General features: G+C 43.2%; 1 protein-coding gene across 43 annotated transcripts in view; it reads right to left on the reverse strand.

The window, feature by feature from the left end:
- MADD (MAP kinase activating death domain) overlaps nt 1-18,544 on the reverse strand; it is a 137,271-nt gene that overhangs the window by 38,052 nt on the left and 80,675 nt on the right. For 28 of the 43 annotated variants that reach the window (XM_060261669.1, XM_060261664.1, XM_060261660.1 and 25 more), the window contains 7 exons: nt 14,456-14,564; nt 13,509-13,571; nt 12,976-13,096; nt 8,137-8,242; nt 7,313-7,423; nt 4,034-4,141; nt 3,781-3,945 (listed from right to left, as the gene is read on the reverse strand). In XM_060261669.1, coding sequence (XP_060117652.1) covers nt 3,781-3,945; nt 4,034-4,141; nt 7,313-7,423; nt 8,137-8,242; nt 12,976-13,096; nt 13,509-13,571; nt 14,456-14,564 — 783 coding nt within the window. The remainder of the gene's footprint in view (nt 1-3,780; nt 3,946-4,033; nt 4,142-7,312; nt 7,424-8,136; nt 8,243-12,975; nt 13,097-13,508; nt 13,572-14,455; nt 14,565-18,544) is intronic. The other 15 variants (XM_060261677.1, XM_060261675.1, XM_060261671.1 and 12 more) reach the window with 1 other exon arrangement.

The following is an 18,544-nucleotide window of genomic DNA, read 5'->3' on the forward strand; positions in this document are numbered from 1 at the left end:
TCACCGATGTGGTAGCTGCCATCAGACCTAACAGCCTCTGCAGCTGAATGGCTTGAACTGATCTTGTCCGTAAGATCTCCATTGCTGTCCTGCTTAATTCCTTCACCCTTTCCTGTGGGAGGAAAGCTCATGTCACCCTGGAGTCCAGGAGAGCCCCGATGAAGTGCACTGATTGTGAGGGAGTGATGTGTGACTTTTTGTAGTTGACTTGTAGTCCTAGATGGTGGAGGAGCATCAGGGTAGCATCGACACTCTCCCTTAGTCGTGGCTCTGACTCGGCTACTAAGAGCCAATCATCTATATACGGGAAGACAATTACCCTTGTAGCCTGAGGTGGGCAGCTACCACCACCATGGACTTCGTGAAGACTCTGGGAGGGCTGTATACTGATAATGGTCCTGACCAATTGCAAATCTTAGGTATCTCCTGTGATCTGGGCATATGATGAGATGGAAATAGGCATCCTGGAGGTCGATGGTAGCTATCCAGGAGTTTGCTTGAAGAAGAGGTAGGATATGCGATAGTGTAGTCATATGGAATTTCTTGGTGAGAATGAAGTCGTTGAGTGCCCTCAGGTCCAGGATGGGCCGCAGGCCCCCATTTCTTCTGGGTACCGTGAAGTATCTTGAATAGAAGCCCCTGCCGATCTGGTGGGGGGGGCACCAGCTCTATTGCCCTCTTGCTCAGTAGTGATGTGACTTCCTGAGCGAGAGTGGGGTTGGGGGGGGTGACGATTACTCTGGAGTCCGAGGGTAGTTTGAGGAACTCTATCGCATACCCATGCTGTATTATAGAAAGGACCCATGTATCACTTGTGATACTCTGCCATGATGTAAGGAAAGGGAAGAGGCAGATAGAAGACGAATGGAGTGGCACTGTCTCAGAGTCAAAGTCCCTGCTTGGGGTTTTTTGAGGACTTGCCCCTATTCTGCTGCTGCTGCGAATGAAATTTAGTTTTCTGCTGGAAGGATGGGCATTGGGACGAGTAAGACCTCGAACGCCAGAATCCCTCTGGTGAGTTGTGTGCTGATTCTCTTCTGGACCAGGGTCTGGGCCACGAGTGCTGTTTATACTATTTAGAAGTAGATGAGACACTTAAGTTGCGAGATGCCTTTATGCTTTTATCTATATCTTGGAGTACCGTGTCTGTAGTGGAGTGGAAGAGACCATCCCATCGAAGGGAAGGTCTTGTGGAAAGGCAAAACTTTTTTGGCAAATGATTCAGCAAGAGATTTCGAAAATTTTGGGTTATAATATCAAGAAGGCATTGGACATTTTTCTGTTGAGATTACAAATGGAAACATTTCCAAAACAAGATAGAATGATAATTTGGTATATGCTTTCAGCTGCTTGGACATTATATGCGCAGATGTGGAAGCAAGACAAAATACCAGAAAAGTGGGAATGGACTTTAAAAGCTATGCATTGGAGTGTAATGGACAAACTTACAAGAATCTTAAAAAAACATGACTTAGAGAAGTTTAAAAATGAGTGGGGAAAATTTCAAAAATATGTTGAGAAACAATGGAATGTTAAAGGATATTTGGCGATTTTTTGACATTGATTAAACTCTAAAGGAATGTTAAATGGATTATAGCTGAAAAGTGAGATTATTGGAATATATTTTTCGTTCTTTTGATAATGACTAAAGGATTACTATGAAGATGGAGTACAATTATAATTTATGTTTTTTTCGTTCTTTTTCTCTTTTTGCTTTATGATGCTTTTCTTTTTTTATGAAAATTCTTAAATAGATAAAAATTACCTTTTTTTAGCAATTTAAAATACACTGCCAGGGGTCACCAAAAGGGGGAGAGGGTGGAGAAAATGTATATGTATGAATTTTTTAGCAATTTAAAATACACTGCCAGGGGTCACCAAAAGGGGGAGAGGGTGGAGAAAATGTATATGTATGAATTTTTAATAACAAATGATAAGTGTTATTACAATATATTACAGTATAATAAATTGTTTTACACTAGAAAGTTCCAGTGATGATGCTATCCTTTTAACCAAGTCCCCATAGGACTTCATGTGATCTGATGGTGATATCGGGGCATCCTTGGTTACCGGGGTAGACGGCGTTGGTTCTTTAGGTGAAGAGTTTGACTGCTCAGAGTCCGATCCCTGGTCCGATGATAAGAGGGTCTTCCTCCAGCACCAATTTTCCCGAATCCGACCGAGGAGAGGGGCATTTCGGTTTCAGTACTGATGGTTCCTCTGTTGGTTTCCTTTTGGGTTCCTTGGGTCTTGGGGAACATGGTCTGGTCGAGACCAAATGCATGTCCCAGTCCCTGGGAAGTCCCCATGGGTAGGATGGGGGGTAAGGTCCGTACGAGTAGCCCCAAGGCCTCTGGTCCCATTGTTGTATTGGGGGCATCAGAGACCATCGATATGGATCTGGAGGTGGATACGGCCTGTATGGATCTGGAGGTCGGTACGAATCAAGTGGCGCACAAGGTTCATCCGGATATCTGACCGGCTGCTCTTCAGGGCGCTTAGAGGGGTCCAGATCTACTGGATTCCTTCCCAGTGTGGAAGGTCTGCTATCTGATACCGAGTCAGAATCGGGGTGGCTCAGCTGTGTGAGGTCGATCTGGTCTGTGTCGACCACTGCGGAGTCTGCCCCCATGTTTTGTCCCTCCTCCGGGGAGTCCTCCTGTCTCATTGGCATCTGCAGAATGGGTGACGGCACCGACGCCGAAAAAGATAGGTCAGGAGTGGGTGTCGATGGCCTGTGGCAAGACCTACTGGATGGGCTGTGCAGTCTCTTGCTGGAGGATTGAGCAGGTCAGTGCTCCTTAGATCCATGTTTGTCCTTTTTCCGGTTTTTGGCTGACAAGGCTGAAGACGACTGGAACGACGTTAGTGGTCATTTTGCCATCATAGCCCTGGTACTGAGATCTGTCAAGGTCGATAGCGACACTGAAGCCTTTGATGCCATGTTTAGGCGGGAAGTGGCTACCGCCGATGCCATTGATTTTTCCATGTCGGGTCGCTTTTCTACCGCTCTCTGCGGTATAAGGGCAGAGGTGAGGAGAGCAGCCTGAGTGGCCATCTGCCAGCGTGAGCTTGTTTCTGCAATGGGAACAACGCTTAAAACAGCCCCACATGGGCCGGGAGGGCTGGGGTGAGGGAAAAGGGAGAGGGAGGGAAGAACTAGGAGATAACAGAGTCAGAGAAACGACTAACAATTTTTTTTTTGTAGGGAAAAACGCAAATGGAGAGATCACTGACTGGAGTCCAGGGAAATGCTTCCTGTTGCAAGTGTGGTCAGAAGGAAACTGGCAGGATAATGGCACCCTCCTCTGGACATGCACAGTGGAGTCCATGGGCATGCCCAGTAGGAGAACGCAGAAAGAACTAGAAGCTTTAGATCACTATTGGGGTTGGCGCAGGTGACGATCATCCCAACAGTGTGAAGCACAGAGACCACAAAGAAGATCCTCAATTATCATTTAATTGGAATGATAATCGTGGCTGTTTTTTATCTATTGTGAAATAAACGTATATCTTTGTGTATTTCTTAATATCCATTAATTTAAAATTGAACAGTATGATTTGGCCTGTATGTTTTATTATTTTTTAACCTTTAGGTATTTAATATAATATTATGCACTCATGCAAACAATTTCAAGTTATAAATGGTTCTCAAAGAGTGCTGGTTAACTCAACACTAATAACACAGGGAAGACTCAAAAACAGAAAAGCCTGAAGCTGTCAGACAAATGCACTTTTATTTCTATGCTTGCTGCGACAAAAGCAGAACAGAAAATGTACCTTTTTGGTGTAGAACTTATTCAGCTGGGTCTCCTGGCCATTTCTTCTCCAGAGACACAGCACTTTAGTTTTGGGACAGTATGTCATATTGATGAGTTTTTCATACCACCAACGTTCATACACGGTGCCAATGTTGCTCCTCAGCACAATACAATCATCACATACCTGAAGGCACAAAGATTCTTAGATGTGAATCATCAGGAAAAACTCAATTTATATTACTGATTTCATTAACTTTTAATGTGTACTTTACCTCCATGAAAAAAATATCTCCTGTTGTATCTGTCCCAGCATGTACAACAAATGTTTGCTTCTTGATGTGTCTGCTGCCACTGGGTCGGATTGGGAGTTCCCTGCCAACCTAAATAGGAAGGCGGGGGGCAGGGGGGGGGAGAGAATCTCAGTTATGAACCTGCAAGTTTTACTATAGTTCTACAGCATTTTAACACTCATTTTCAGTTTTTTTTATACTCTATTAACTTTTGTCAGTACTGGGGCTACTTTTATGTAACAAAACTCTCCACACCTGAAGTCTTTAAGAGTCAGAGGAGAATTATTTTATTCCTTATACTACTTAAACAGAGAACCACAAACATTCGATATACAGGCCTACTATACATGTTATCATTGCTTAACTATCTCCTATTAAAATCAGTGAGACTAGAACATGGTTAAACTTTGACTAGATTCTATCTGTTCTATCTGTGTTTTTAAAGTACCATATATCTAATTCCAAAGTATTTCCCATGTAGACAGAAAAAAAATCAGGGAATGGGTCCACGTTCAGGTGGAGGATATTCTTTTGCGCTCCTTTCCTGGAGCACGACGACTTAGCAATGGTGATCCATGCCACGGTCACCTCAAGAATAGATCACTGTAATGCTCTCTACATGGGGCTACCCTTGACGCTGACTTGGAAACCACAGCTAGTGCAGAATGCTGTGGCGCGGCTGTTAATGAGGCTCCCTTAATGGGAGCACATTCAGCCAGTGCTGAAAGAGCTGCACTGGCTACCTATTGTGTTCCGAGTCCGTTTCAAAGTGTTGGTATTGACCTTTAAAGCCCTTTATGGTCAGGGACCTGTCTATCTGAGGGATCGCCTTTCTTCACATATTCCCCAGAGAGCACTGCGTTCAGGGATAAAAAATCTATTGTCCATCCCTGGACCAAAGGAGGCTAGGTTGTGTTTGACGCAAGCTAGGGCCTTCTCAGTAGCAGCACCAGAATTGTGGGATGCTCTCCCGGAGGCCATAAGGGCCCTGCGGGATCTCTCTACTTTCCGCAGGGCCCGTAAGACCAAATTGTTTTGACAGGCCTTTGATATCTAACTGGGGGAGAGCTGCCACCTGACATCATATAGAGTACTTGGTGATCACCGTCTGAAAAGAAGAACTCGCTTATATTGTACATTGTAGCGATACAGCACCATGAAATGGTTTTTTAAAAATTTAAAATTGTAATTATGTTTTAATGGTTTTATTGGTTTTTAACTTGTGAAAATGAATGTTGCTTGCAGAGAGGGCAGGATAGAAATTTAATGTAATAATAATAAATAATAAATTTTGCAGACCTAAGGGACTCTCCAGGTTTCAGGGCTGTAGCCATCAATGGGGTGCATGGGGCTCCACTCCCTTTCACATCTGCAGTACCCCACCCAATTTCCCCCTTCTCTTCCCTCTGGGCACCAGACAGATGTGTGGCTATGGGCTGACAAGAGAGCTACGCTAACCAGGAGCCATCCATCACCTTGTGTGGCAAGGCTATGCCAGGCTGGCCAAGAGGGTGCTGCTGCTGGCACTGTGTCCTGCTGTCCACCATGCAGCAACAGCCTCTAGTGCCACTTCCTGGCCACCAGCCAGACCACCAGATGCCTGCCAGTTCAATTTCACTGCATCCACCTGTGCCAGCTGGAGCTATGCGAATGTGTGCCACCTATAGGCTGCCACGCTCTGCAACACGAGCTCCCCCCCATCCAGCAAGCCCCTGCTTCAGCTTGCCAAGCTGGTAAGAGCCACTGCTTCCCTGACAGGGTGAGTGGGGCTGGCTGAGGTCCAGAGCTTACCACAGCTTGCTCCCCACCAGACAAAGTAGCACAGGTTGACTGGGTGAGGGCAGCCTCTTGTGCATCCAGGCTGCCCTTTGAGGAGGGTGGGGAGGGCTTTTTTATTGTGATGTATTCCTCAATCCTTGCAAGAAAAAAAGGAGGGTTTAATGATTTAATTAGTGTCCCCTGGCTCCCCAGAGCCCCCTGCAATCACATTGTTTGTCTGCAGTGGGAGGATGGCCCAGGGATATGCAGCCACCTACAACCATGCTTGCTGTAGTCTCCTTGCCTGCAGAGGAAGGGTAGGCCTGTGGAGTCAGTCACCTGCCATACAGGTGGCTCCTGGGGCAGAGTGGGAGGGTCAGCCCTGTCCTGCTCTACAGTTACCTACTGTGTGGATGCCTCCCAGGCCAGGGAGGGGGGAGCCTGCACCATTGCATCCCAAACCTGTTAATTCAGCCGAGCAGCTGGTTTTGGGACATGTCCTGAACCCAAACTGGGGTTTCTTGCTTTGTGCCCACCTCAAAATGGAAAAGAAAAAGAGAACTGAGGGAACAGCATCTCTCCTCCTGGTCATGTGCTTGTTTTAGCAAGAAAGCACCAGAGGAAGGAGGGGTGCTCCTAGCCAACTAGAAAACTTTATAAATATTTTCTGCGGCTGGCCTTAGTATACACAGTCCCAATGTGGGCCTGCACAGAAGCCATAAAGATTAAGACTGCTTACTTATTTAGATTTAAGGAGTAGATACAACAGTAGACTGTGCCTGAACCCCAATGATAGCTCGTACACACCAGCCCAAACACATCCCATGGATAAAAGGCAATAAGAATTCCCTACTGGAAACCTGAAGATGATATAACGAGAAACCCAGAAAAATTTGGCATCCCGTTCCATATTCCCAAGTAAGGCAGGTTCTGAAGTAGACCAGATGCTGGGAAGTCTGTTACTATATTTCCTCAGCTTTAAAAAAAGAAGCAGAAATAGCCATTTCATAGAGGTCAATTCAGAACAGGATCAAATGGGGCAAGAGAGGATTTAAACTCTTCTACCTTCACAAGATTTTGACAACTGAAACCAATGAATCAGCCTTCATTCTATTGCTGTTATTTGGAGTGGGGGGAGAATGGGTGCCCAAGATCCACGTTTTTTCCTCCAGGTCATATGAAGCTATTATTTCTATTTAAAAACTGCTGGAAAGAACTGATCATGAATTTTATGTAATTATGCCCTAATTCCCTGTCATGTAGGAAATGTACTAAATCTGTAGTACTCAAGATTCTTCGTGGTCAGGTCTGAGTCTTGCCACAAAAAAGTTATGACATCATAATGAATTTATTTTAAACAGAAAACTGTACTAAAAGGCATGTACTATATCTCTGAAGTAGTATATATGCAATATGCTTGCAATTACCAATGCCAGTATAGCAGAGTATTCAATTCACTCCCAAAGGGCAAAAACATGCATAAGAGTATTTTTAAAAACTTACTATATTGGGAAGTTTGTCAAGAACTTCATTTATCTGTTGACTATGCACAAGCCCAATGTGTGATTTCCCCATCAATCGGCGCACCTTCTTCCTAATATCATTTTTGTTCACCTAAACAGCAAAAAAGATACTTTGTTACTTATCCCTCCCTAGTTATAGGTATAACCCTTGCACATAATGATCTATATCCGAATACAGATCTAGGTACTAAAAAAAGCCACAAACTGTGTTCCAGAGAATGTTAGATACTATGTAAAAAGTTTCTGGTCAAGTAAGCCAGTTGGGATGGGGAAGGGAAGGCACATAGACTTGTCCACGTGAATTCCTGGTGTGTTGCTGTCTCCGTTTCTCCTTCCTTTAATTCACAGCAAAGGGAGAGACCAAAGCTTATGAACTATAACAGGGGTGGCCAACGTTAGCTCTCCAGATGTTTTTTGCCTACAATTCCCATCAGCCCCAGCCAGCATGGCCAATGGCTAGGGCTGATGGGAGTTGTAGGCAAAAAACATCTGGAGAGCTACGGTTGGCCACCCCTGAACTATAAAAAAGATTCCTTCTCTGGCTCAAGCACTGAATTCTTCTCCCCACAGATGCCCTCCCCAGTTCCAAGCAGCAGTAAGAGAAGCCGCCCTTGGATTTCCTGGTAAATCAGTTGGAAAGGAGAAGTTTGGCCCTTCATACTTTACTCCTTGTGGCCCACTGATTTAACTGATGTGCAACATGAACGTTACTTTGAAAAAATATTTCCTCATGAATACATACAATGTCACCTTATAACAGCAGCTATCAAGAGCAGCACAAAAAAGTCCAAAATGAATCCAAACCTTCATCATAAGCATGTAGATTATCATATTGTGTAACAGTGTAGCCAATAAGCGATCCTCATCATCTTCTAAACGTTTGCGGTCATGGTCCCCGAGGGAAAAATACCTATGGGAAGAAACAGCATGAAGTGACACTAAAGATGTGCTCTCATTCAAATTACCGCAAAGAAAGTGGAGACAAATGCTTCCAGACAGAAAATGAAGTAAACTAATAATCCTAAATGTGAAGGAATCCCCAAATCTCAAATGTGAAGGAACAAATCTCTACTCTGCCATGGAAGCTGGGTGACCTTTGGCTACTCACCCACTTTCAGTTTAACATATTTCACAGGGTTGTTGTGAGGATAAAATAGAGGAGAGGAAAATGATGTAAGTCTCTTTGGGAAGAAAAATAGGGGATAAATGAAGAAAATAAATAAAGGAATAATTTCAAAACTTTTCCAATAACAATTTCAAACTTTTCCAGGCAGCAGATACAAGGATGATCATTCATTTTTGCAACTGTCCTTGTTAGAAGATTTCTTAAAGACTTTGATTTATACCTCACCCTCCCCGCAGTGGGCTCAGAGAGACTTAAAGGGTTTAAAATCCAGGCAATTAAAATTAAATTAAAATCAGAATAGAAGTTACCACTAAGGTAACTCACACTTCCACTGAACTGACACACAACAGAAACCTTCTGAGCAGTTTTGTGGGATGCTGAGCACACTAGGCTGAGCTGATAGCAGGAGAGAACAAGATTCAGATGTTTTGCCTCAACCGAAAGCCTGGCAGAACAGCTTCATTTTACAGGCCCTGCAGAATTGCAATAAATCCCACAGGGCCCTGATCTCAGATAGGAGCTTGTTCCACCAGGCTAGGGTCAGGGCCAAAAAAGCTATTGCTCTAGTTGAGGCCAGTCAGACAACCTTTGGGCCAGGGATAACCTGAAGGTGTGGGTCACTTGATCATAAAGCTCTGCAGGGCACATATAGGAAGGTCCCTAAAATATGCTGGTTCCTAACCACATAGGGCTTTAAAAGTTAATACTAGAATCTTGAACTGGATCTGGTACTCTATAGGCACCCAGTGCAGCTGGCGGAACACCAGCTGAATGTGAGTCCACACAGGCATCACCATCAGCACACATGCTGCTGCATTCTGCACCAGCTGCAGTTTCTGGGTCAAGTTCAGGGCAGCTCCAGGTAGAACAAGTTACAATAATCAGGTGTGGAAGTGACCATTGCATGGATTGCTGTAGCTCTGGGGAATGAGATAGGGAACCAGTTGCTTGACCAGTCAAAGATGATAAAAGGCTGATCTCACAACCAAGGTAACCTGGGTCTCCACAGAAAGGGAGGAACCCAGGATAACCCCTAAACTCTTCACCCTCACTGCTGGCACCAAAAGTGCTCCATTGATGGCTGGGAGCCAGATTCCCAATCCTAAATCCTCACAACCAAGGTACAGGACCTCCATCTTCATTGGACTAAGTTTCAGTTAGCAATTCACCATGGTCTGTAACACCCTGGCCAACACCTCTGGGGCAGTCTGGTCGGCCATCCATCAACAGATACAGCTAGGTATCATCAGCATAATGATGACAGCCCAGTCCCTGCCTCCTGAGCAAGGGGATGCATATAGATGTTAAATAGCATCAGGGAGAGGATTGCCCCCTGTGACACACCACATTCAAGTGGGTGCTGCTGGGACAACTCCTCCCCTAGCACCACCCTTTGTCCCTGATCATAGAGGAAAGAGGAGAGCCACTGCAAGGCAGTCCCCCATATCACAATGTTGGCAAGGAGGTGGGTAAAAAGGTCATATTCAACCATGTCAAATGCTGCTGTTAGGTCAAGAAGGAGGTCATCTGTGAGGGCAACCAGCACAGTCTCCATCCTGTAGACCAGGCAACAGCCAAACTGGAATGGGTCCAGGATAGCAGCTTCATTCGAGAAAGCCTGGAGTTGATCCACAACTGCTCTTTCCACCACCTTGCCAGGAACTGCAAATTTGGGTGATAGTTTGCAAGGACAAATAGATCTAATGATGGCTTCTTTAAGAGTAGACACACCACTGCTTTCTTTAAACTAGCTGGAAAGGTCCCTGATGATAGGGATAGATTGATAACATCTTCCAGGATAGTCCCAACACTCTCCCAGGAGGCCTTAACCAACCAAGATGGGCATGGGTCAAGGAGGCAAGTGGTGGGTTTCATTGGCTGCCAGGATCTTGTCAATAACTTCCCGGGAGAGATGGCTAAATTGGTCCAAAACTGGACCTGAAGACAGACAAGGGGCTTCAAGTTCAATCATTGTATCAATTGTGGCTGGGAGGTCATGGTGGAGAGATAAGACTTTGTCTGCAAAAAATCTCACAAATGCCTCACAGCCTATAGCCAATTCCTTTTCATTTGGTTTGCCTTTCAGCAAAGAAGTCAAAGATTGAATTGTTCTAAACAACTGGGCCAGGCGAGAGCTAGCAGATGCAATGGAAGCCACACAAAGAACTTTCTTAACAGCCTTTACTGCCATCTCAAAGGCTTTCATAGGTGTCCTATAAGATGTTCGTGAGGCTTAATCATGAGCACGTCGCCACACTGGCTCTAGTCGTCTCAGCTCTTGTTTGATTGCAAAGATAACCAGATCTCGTTTGTTCATCCTCCCTTTTATTACCAGATAACCACATTTCTCTGAATGCTAACAGGTATCTGCAGATGCGATGATGGGAACCTACCCAGTAACAAGAACTTCATGTGATATTCTTAAGTTTTAATTTTTCTTGCCCCCTTAACAGTTATTGGCTAATGGTCTTTGTGTTATTTCCTTAAATCTACATCAGACTTCCCTTTTGCCCTCTAACTGGAAGTCACTATGAGTAGTTAAGGACAGGATAAAAGACTGAGTGTGATGATCAAAACTCTATTTACTGGGAGAGTTCAATATAAACATGATAATAGGGGACAATTAAGGCAATATGGAAGGGACTGTTAAATACCGACCAATTAGAATAGGAAACTTATGGAATAGCTCTGTTTTTTGCCTCTTATAACATCTAAAAGCCTCTACTACTACCCATCATGGCAAAAATAATAGGAAATACAGAAACCAGAATTTGAAGCATTGAATCAGGTCCCTTATTCATCTTATATGCAGCTGTGTGGTTTCAACTCCTAACAGAGAACAACAATCTACTTTCTGCATGCAGATCTTTTATCTATTTCATAACAGAAAATAACTAAAAAGCTAACTGGATTTTACAGTTTCTGGGACTTGTATATCTACTATACACTGTGCCTGACAGTGAACTTCAGACATAAAGTTCATTATTCAAGCCTGAAAATATATCCAAGAAATTGATCAAATAGGCCAAGACTTCCCTCCTCTTAGCAGACATGGAGTCTGAGGAACAAAGCGGCTTCCTTAAGCTCCCCACTTTGCCCTATTAGGGCCACACTCATATTTCCATTCTAATGTACCACTGTGCTTCTTGCTGAAACTCTTCCCATCTTTTTCTTTTGTTTTCAACATAATTAATACATTCTGGCCAGGATAACCCAAGCTACAAGTATACTCAAGTACAGTGGCCAGACCTTTACTCTGCTCTGGTAAGACCTCACCTAGAGTATTGTGTTCAGTTTTGGGCACCACAATTTAATAAGAATATAGACAAGCTGGAATGTGTCCAGAGGAGGGCAATGAAGATGGTGAGGGGTCTGGAGACCAAGTCCTATGAGGAAAATTTGTTTAGCCTGGACAGGAGACAACTGAAAGGTGATATGATCACCATCTTCAAGGACTTGAAGGGCTGTCATATAGAGGATGGTGCAGAATTGTTTTCTGTTGCCCCAGAAGGTCGGACCAACATCAACAGGTTGAAATTAAGTCAAGAGAGTTTCCAGCTAAACATTAGGAAGAACTTCCTGACAGTTAGAGCAGTTCCTCAGTGGAACAGGCTTCCTCAGGCTCTCCTTCCTTGGAGGTTTTTAAACAGGGGCTAGATGGCCATCTGACTGCAATGCTGATTATGTGAATCAGGCACATCATGAGGAGGAAGACAGGAAGGATTGCATCAGTGTTTAGTTCTTGTGGCCCTTTTCGTAAATTACACACCCAGGGAAATGCTGATTGACACTTTAAAGTCAGTCAGCAATTTTTCTCTAGGCCAGTTTAGCAAGGGATCCTGGAGGTTTTTGCCATCTTTTGGGCATGGAGTAAGGGTCACTGGGGAGGTATGTGTGTGGGGGAGATATTTGTGAAGTTCCTACATTGTGCAGAGGGTTAGACTAGATGATCCTGGAGGTTCCTTCCAACTCTATGATTCGATGATACACAATCTTATGAGATCTTGGAAGCTACACAGGGTCAGTCCTGGTTAATACCTGAATGGGAAATCATCAAGGAAATCTAGGATTGCTACTCAGGGGTAGGCAATGGCAGACCACCTCTGAACATCTCTTGCCTTGAAAACCCCATGGGGTTGTTATAAGTTGGCTGTGACTTGACAGCAAAAAAAAAAAGTCAACAAACATGGTGTTGCCATTTCCTCCCTATTTGTATTTTCTTCTCTTTCAGTTATTTCTAACTTCCCATGACCTGGTAGAAGACACTACTTTGCCTATGGAAAGCCAAGAATATTAAGTTTTCTACACCCTGCTTTAAAAAGACAATCAAGCAAAGGACCAGCAGATCGTATCACTAAAGGAATTCTCTGCAAGTCAAGAATAAAGAGAGTTAAATACAGGTATACCTAGAAGCATGTTGCTCAGCAGAAACCATTCCTTGGATCCCCAAAAATTAGTTCAGTCGATGATGAAATAGTACAGAAAGGGTTAAGTGTGAAAGAATAAATGTAATTTACCTATCAATCATTTCTTGAGGCCCCTGGTCCATTCCCATTCCTTCTCTCTCTAACATCACAGCATCCAGAAAAGAATCTTCCCAAAACTGCATCTGGTCCCAGAGAGTTGATCGTTCTTTACCTGGATAGCATTGAGTATATTAATCTAGTGTCCCCATATTTCTGTGAAACAGAACTGACTGAACTGTCTCCCCAAACACACACAATCTATGCAGATACCCCAAGAAATCACATAAGTAATAGAAATAAACCCCAGCAAAACCACAGTTTTGATAAAACACAAATAACAAAACTGTTTTTCTTATCCTAAACCAAAATGAGAGCTCTAGTTGCATCTCACAAGTTACAGTCAGCTCCACTAAAGCTGAACACCAACTTTCATTCTGTAAGCTAAGCTTCTATAATATTCTCCAAACAAAGGTAGTGATAGCAGAGGAACAAGAATTGAAGAGATTGTTGTGAACAGAAATACATGCAAAAAAGTTGCAGATTTTTTATAAACACACAGAGAAGCAGAGAGAAGAAATTATTACTCAGAGAGAAGGTTTCCATGGCAGCATCCTCTAACTGGTCCCAGACAGATCCTTTATCCCTCCCTTTACAGTTTCAAGGAAGCAGCAACATGGCAGCAAAAAGGAAAAACAAAAACAAAAATACAAGAAGGAAAAAAGACTAAGCAATTTCTCTAAACTAATGATACTCAGGTGAAAATGAACTGCAGGAAAAATGTTATATAATCAAGGGTCATATATTCGAGGGTCAGCAACTCTCCAAACATATAGTGCAATGATAACACTTCAATGCATTTAAAGTTTAAGTTGCTTTCTTTCCATCTCTGCTTCCTTCCCCCCATATATTTTCCTTCCTTCCTGTCTTATGGCTCTCAAACATCTGACATTTATTCTATGTGGCTCTTACGTTAAGCAAATTTGGCCACCCTTAATTAATACACTTCAAAATATGACAGTATGATTTTGGGGTATGATGAATCTACAGTTAAAGTATTTTGTAAGTCTCCCCACTTATCCAAAATATTTTACAGTATTTATACCAAATGGCATTATATGTATGTCAGAGATTACACTATGGTTAATCATTATCCCACAACTTTTTCTTTCATTTCCAAATAGGTCATACAAAAGCTGAAAACCATTCTTTGAATGTTTCTGGACTCAACTTTAAAATGTAGCAATTTTTTAAGACATGAAGAGATTATTATTTGAACACTTTGATGTGAATCAACAAAGCATATTGAAAAAGACTGTGAACTGTTAACTCAGAATGTTTTTGTAATTTAGCACTGCATTTTAATGAATGGTCATCACCCATAACTCACCGTTTTACCACTTTTGTGTCAAAAAATAATGTAGCTAAGAATTGAACAGCAGTGCAGGAATATTTGCTTTGAACACCTGGTATAAGGTATTGAGATCTTAGAAATAACTTCCAGATAGGCTCAAAACTTCTAAAAAGTTCTCACCCAGAAGGCCTTCATAGAGATAAACTCGTTGGCTTGAATCCTCTGGAGCTCTCCCAGGACTGCTGCATTTATTATCTTTTATTGTTTGCTTCGGACTATGAGATTTACCCTTAAACATAAAAAGAACCATGTTAGAAAAGTCAATTTAATGCTATCCTGCAAACAAAGCAGTAATACTATTTTGCAGACAGATGCCAATCATAAGGCGAAAAAATATAAGCAGACCTTCAACCATTTCTCAATGTAAAAATGTTCAAAGAAACTTCATTGCCCTGACAAGCTGTATGAAACATTTAAGAAATTGTTATCACTCAGGACCAATTCAAATGTACAAAAATACTATAATACTAAGCACCATAAAACTGAAGGGATACACATCAACATACAAAATGAAGTCAAATGCCAAGAAGCTACAATTAGCCCATTCACCAGGAATGCAGCTCTTCTGTCCCACTTCTACATGACAATGGATTTATTACATAACCGTTTCAGTTACACAACTGCTAAGCAAAATGAAACACTGATTTACCTGAAGGTTTCTTCTCTTCAGTGGGGCGAAATCATCCACAGTGGTTAGGTCATGCCCCCTCTCGCTCCAGGCAAGGCTATGCACATTTTTTGGCATGCCTTCCAGGATCCAGAGGGAGTGTCCTTTCCAGGCACAGAATAACCAAGCTCCAAACTACTGATATGCCACACAGAAAAAGCCAATGTTTCATTCTCCTTCAGTGGGAGAAGTCATCCACAGTGATTATATGCAAAAGTTGATAACACAGGGTGCCTACAAAACAAAGGATCTTACCCCAGAACCTGTTGTAGAACCCGTCTGCCAAAGGTGGCATCCATGGACTGCTGCTTATCTATTCTATAATGGCTTTCAAATGTGGAGAAGACCAGGTCGTTGCCTGACATATTTCCTCCACCAGAGCACTGGTAGCAAAGGCCGCTAAGATTGCAGCTGCTGTGGTAGAACGGACTGTAATCCTTGAAGGTGTTCTAAATCTCAGCCCCCGCATCTCATAAGCTTTTCATATGTATAGTCTTAACCATTAGTGACCTTTTTTGCCCAAGTTCAAAGTTCCAGGAGAAACAAACAATGTATCTGTCTGAAACTAGTTCTATTGATATAAACACAGAATGCTCTCTGCACATCCAACTTATGCCATAGCTTCTCCTTAAGATGAAAAGATCTAGGTTGGACAAAAAGATGGTAGAATTATATATTGGTTTACATGATACAGAGAACTGACCTTCAGAGCAAATGAAGGATCAGTCTGCAAAACTACTGATTCCTTGTGGAAAATACATAGAAAGGGCACTTAGTCTAGATACCATCTAGCAGATGTAATGGCCACCAGAAAAGCAACCTTCCAGAATAAGAAATTTAATTCTATTGATTTTAAAGGTTCAAAAAGAGCCCTGGTCAAGGCCTATAAGATCTTGGATAAATTTCGGGTAAGAAACCTGTGCTTAACTGATGGTGCTAACACCAAAAGTTCTTTTAAGTACCTTTTAATGTATTTATTGGATGCTAACTTAGCCATCACTCTGCTCTCCAGAGCTGTGGCTGTAGCAGCTACCTGACATTTTAGAGTATTTGGTCTAAGGCCCCTCCCTCCATTCAGAGTGAAGAAAGGACAGAATACCCTGGTGTGATGGATTTAAGGGATTCACTTGATGATCAGTGGCCCACTTACAGAAAGTGGTTCAGTTATAATTACAGATCCTTCTAGTGGCAGGTGTCCAGGCCTGCATAATCACTGAAGACATGCCAGAGTGTATCAGGTTTGACCATTCAATTTCCATGCCATCAACTTGAGCCATAGAGGGTCCGGATGCGTAATAAGACCTTGCATCAGCAAATCTTTCCTGATTGGCAACCTCCATGGTCGGCTTGTTGAATCTGGACCAGTTCTGAATACCATGGTCTTCTGGGCCAGTCTGGTGGCACTAAGATTACCTCTGTCTCTTCCCTGCACACTCTCCTCAGCATCCTGCTGATCACTGGCATCAGTGGGAATGTGTAAAACAGCCCCTGCCACTGTTAGATAAAGGTGTCCACTTCCTCTGCTAGAGGATCTTCGAACCTTAAGAAGAATTGAAGTCTTTCTGTTCTGAGATGTTGCAAAGAGATCCAGAATCGGGATCCTAGTCACTTCATTATCTCCTGGAAGACTTGTTGATTCAACTCCCATTTGGCTTGGTCCAGGTCTCTCCCACTCAACCAGTCTGCTGTTACATTTAGGATCCCTTGGACGTGCTGGGCACGCAGGACCTTTAGATGTCTCTCTGCCCACTTGCAGATCTCAGTAGCTTCCTTCTGCAATTTGGAGGCTCTTATCCTCCCCTTAACAGTTTACATGCACTATGGCAGTCACATTGTCTGTCTGTATGAGAACCTATTGTTGTTCTATTAAATACTTAAAGGCCAAACAAGCCAGCTTGATGGCCCATAGTTTGAGCAGGTTCACGCTGTTCTCCTTCTCCTCCAAGGACCATTTCCCCTGGGCTACCCTGTCTTGATAGTGAGCACAACAACCTCTGCTGCTGGCATTTGTGGTCACTATTACCTGGGGTGGAAGGATAAAGGTTACTCCCTACTCAGGTTGTTTTCTCTCATTCATCAAACTAGGGGCTTTTTCAGTATAGGTGACAATCTGATCTGTTTGTGTCACCTCCCCCTATATCTTTTTGATAAGGTAGGTGAGCCCATTGGAGGGTTCTTGCATATATCCTGCCCAAGGCACCACATCTATCATGGAGATCATAAGACCTAATAACTGCGCTAGTGTCAATAGATCCAAACGTTTTTTTCTTGTAAATGTTCTGAACCAGAGGTTGAATCTTTGCTTGTTTTTCCACAAGCATTTGTTCTGTGTCTATCACTACTCTCAGGTGTGTTTTCTGTAGTTCAGAAGAAAACCATGTTCTTGAAAAACCTGAACTGTTACTGCCATGCCCATCTGGGTTGCCTGCTCTGACTCTGCCCATATCAGAATATCATCAATGCATGGATAAGCATGCACTCCACCTCCCTGAAATATAAGTGTGCTATTAGGGTCACCATAATTTTTGTAAAGACCCTGAGGGATGATGAGAAGCCAAATGGTAGGGCCTTGTACTGGTAACGACAGTTCTTTTTCTTAGGGGAGGGACCGTGGCTCAGTGGTAGAGCATCTGCTTGGGAAGCAGAAGGTCCCAGGTTCAATCCCCGGCATCTCCAAAAAAGGATCCAGGCACATAGGTGTGAAAAACCTCAGCTTGAGATCCTGGAGAGCCGCTGCCAGTCTGAGAAGACAATACTGACTTTGATGAACCGAGGGTCTGATTCAGTGTAAGGCAGCTTCATATGTTCATATGTTGTATGCAAACCGTAGGTATTTCCTGCAGACAGGGTGGATAGGCATGTGTGGGTATGCTTCTTTCAGATCCAGGGATGTTTAAGTAGTCCCCTTTCTGCATCATCAGGAGTGTAGTCAAAGATTCCATCCAGAATTTTTGAACCTTGAACCACTTGTTGAGGTTTCTGAGATTCAGGATGGCCCTCCAGTCCCCCAATTTCTTGGGGACTATGAAGAGGATAAATATACTCCCTTGAAGCACTTAGGTGCTGGAACTGCTTGATTGCCCCAATTGTCAGCAGATGTTGATTTGCCTGTTGAAATAGGGAAGAACCCTTCGAAGGTGGGGAATTGACCAAGTGATAAGGAGAATGACTGATAAAGTCTAACTTGTAGCCACACTAGACTGCAGACAGGACCCACCCGTCTGAAGTGATACGTTCCCAAATCTGGGCAAATTCTTGCAGTAATCCTCCAATCCTGGCATCAGGCAGCTGACTTTTTCGGATTGTCTGCATGCATAGGCAGTCTGCTGGAATTGAATGATCTGTGCTGGAATCTGTTGTGGAAGGTATTATCTTGGGTTTCTGAAATCGCTTGTGCCTTTGCCTCTTCCAGAGGCCTTGTACTGACAAAAAGGATAAGAGAGCATAATAATAATATGACTGTCGATTTATACCCCATCCTTCTCTCTGGATCAGAGTCTCAGAGCTGCTTACAATCTCTTTTATCTCCTTCCTCCATAACA

This window comes from Heteronotia binoei, chromosome 21, assembly GCF_032191835.1.
Source record: "Heteronotia binoei isolate CCM8104 ecotype False Entrance Well chromosome 21, APGP_CSIRO_Hbin_v1, whole genome shotgun sequence".
Taxonomy (NCBI): Eukaryota; Metazoa; Chordata; class Lepidosauria; order Squamata; family Gekkonidae; genus Heteronotia; species Heteronotia binoei.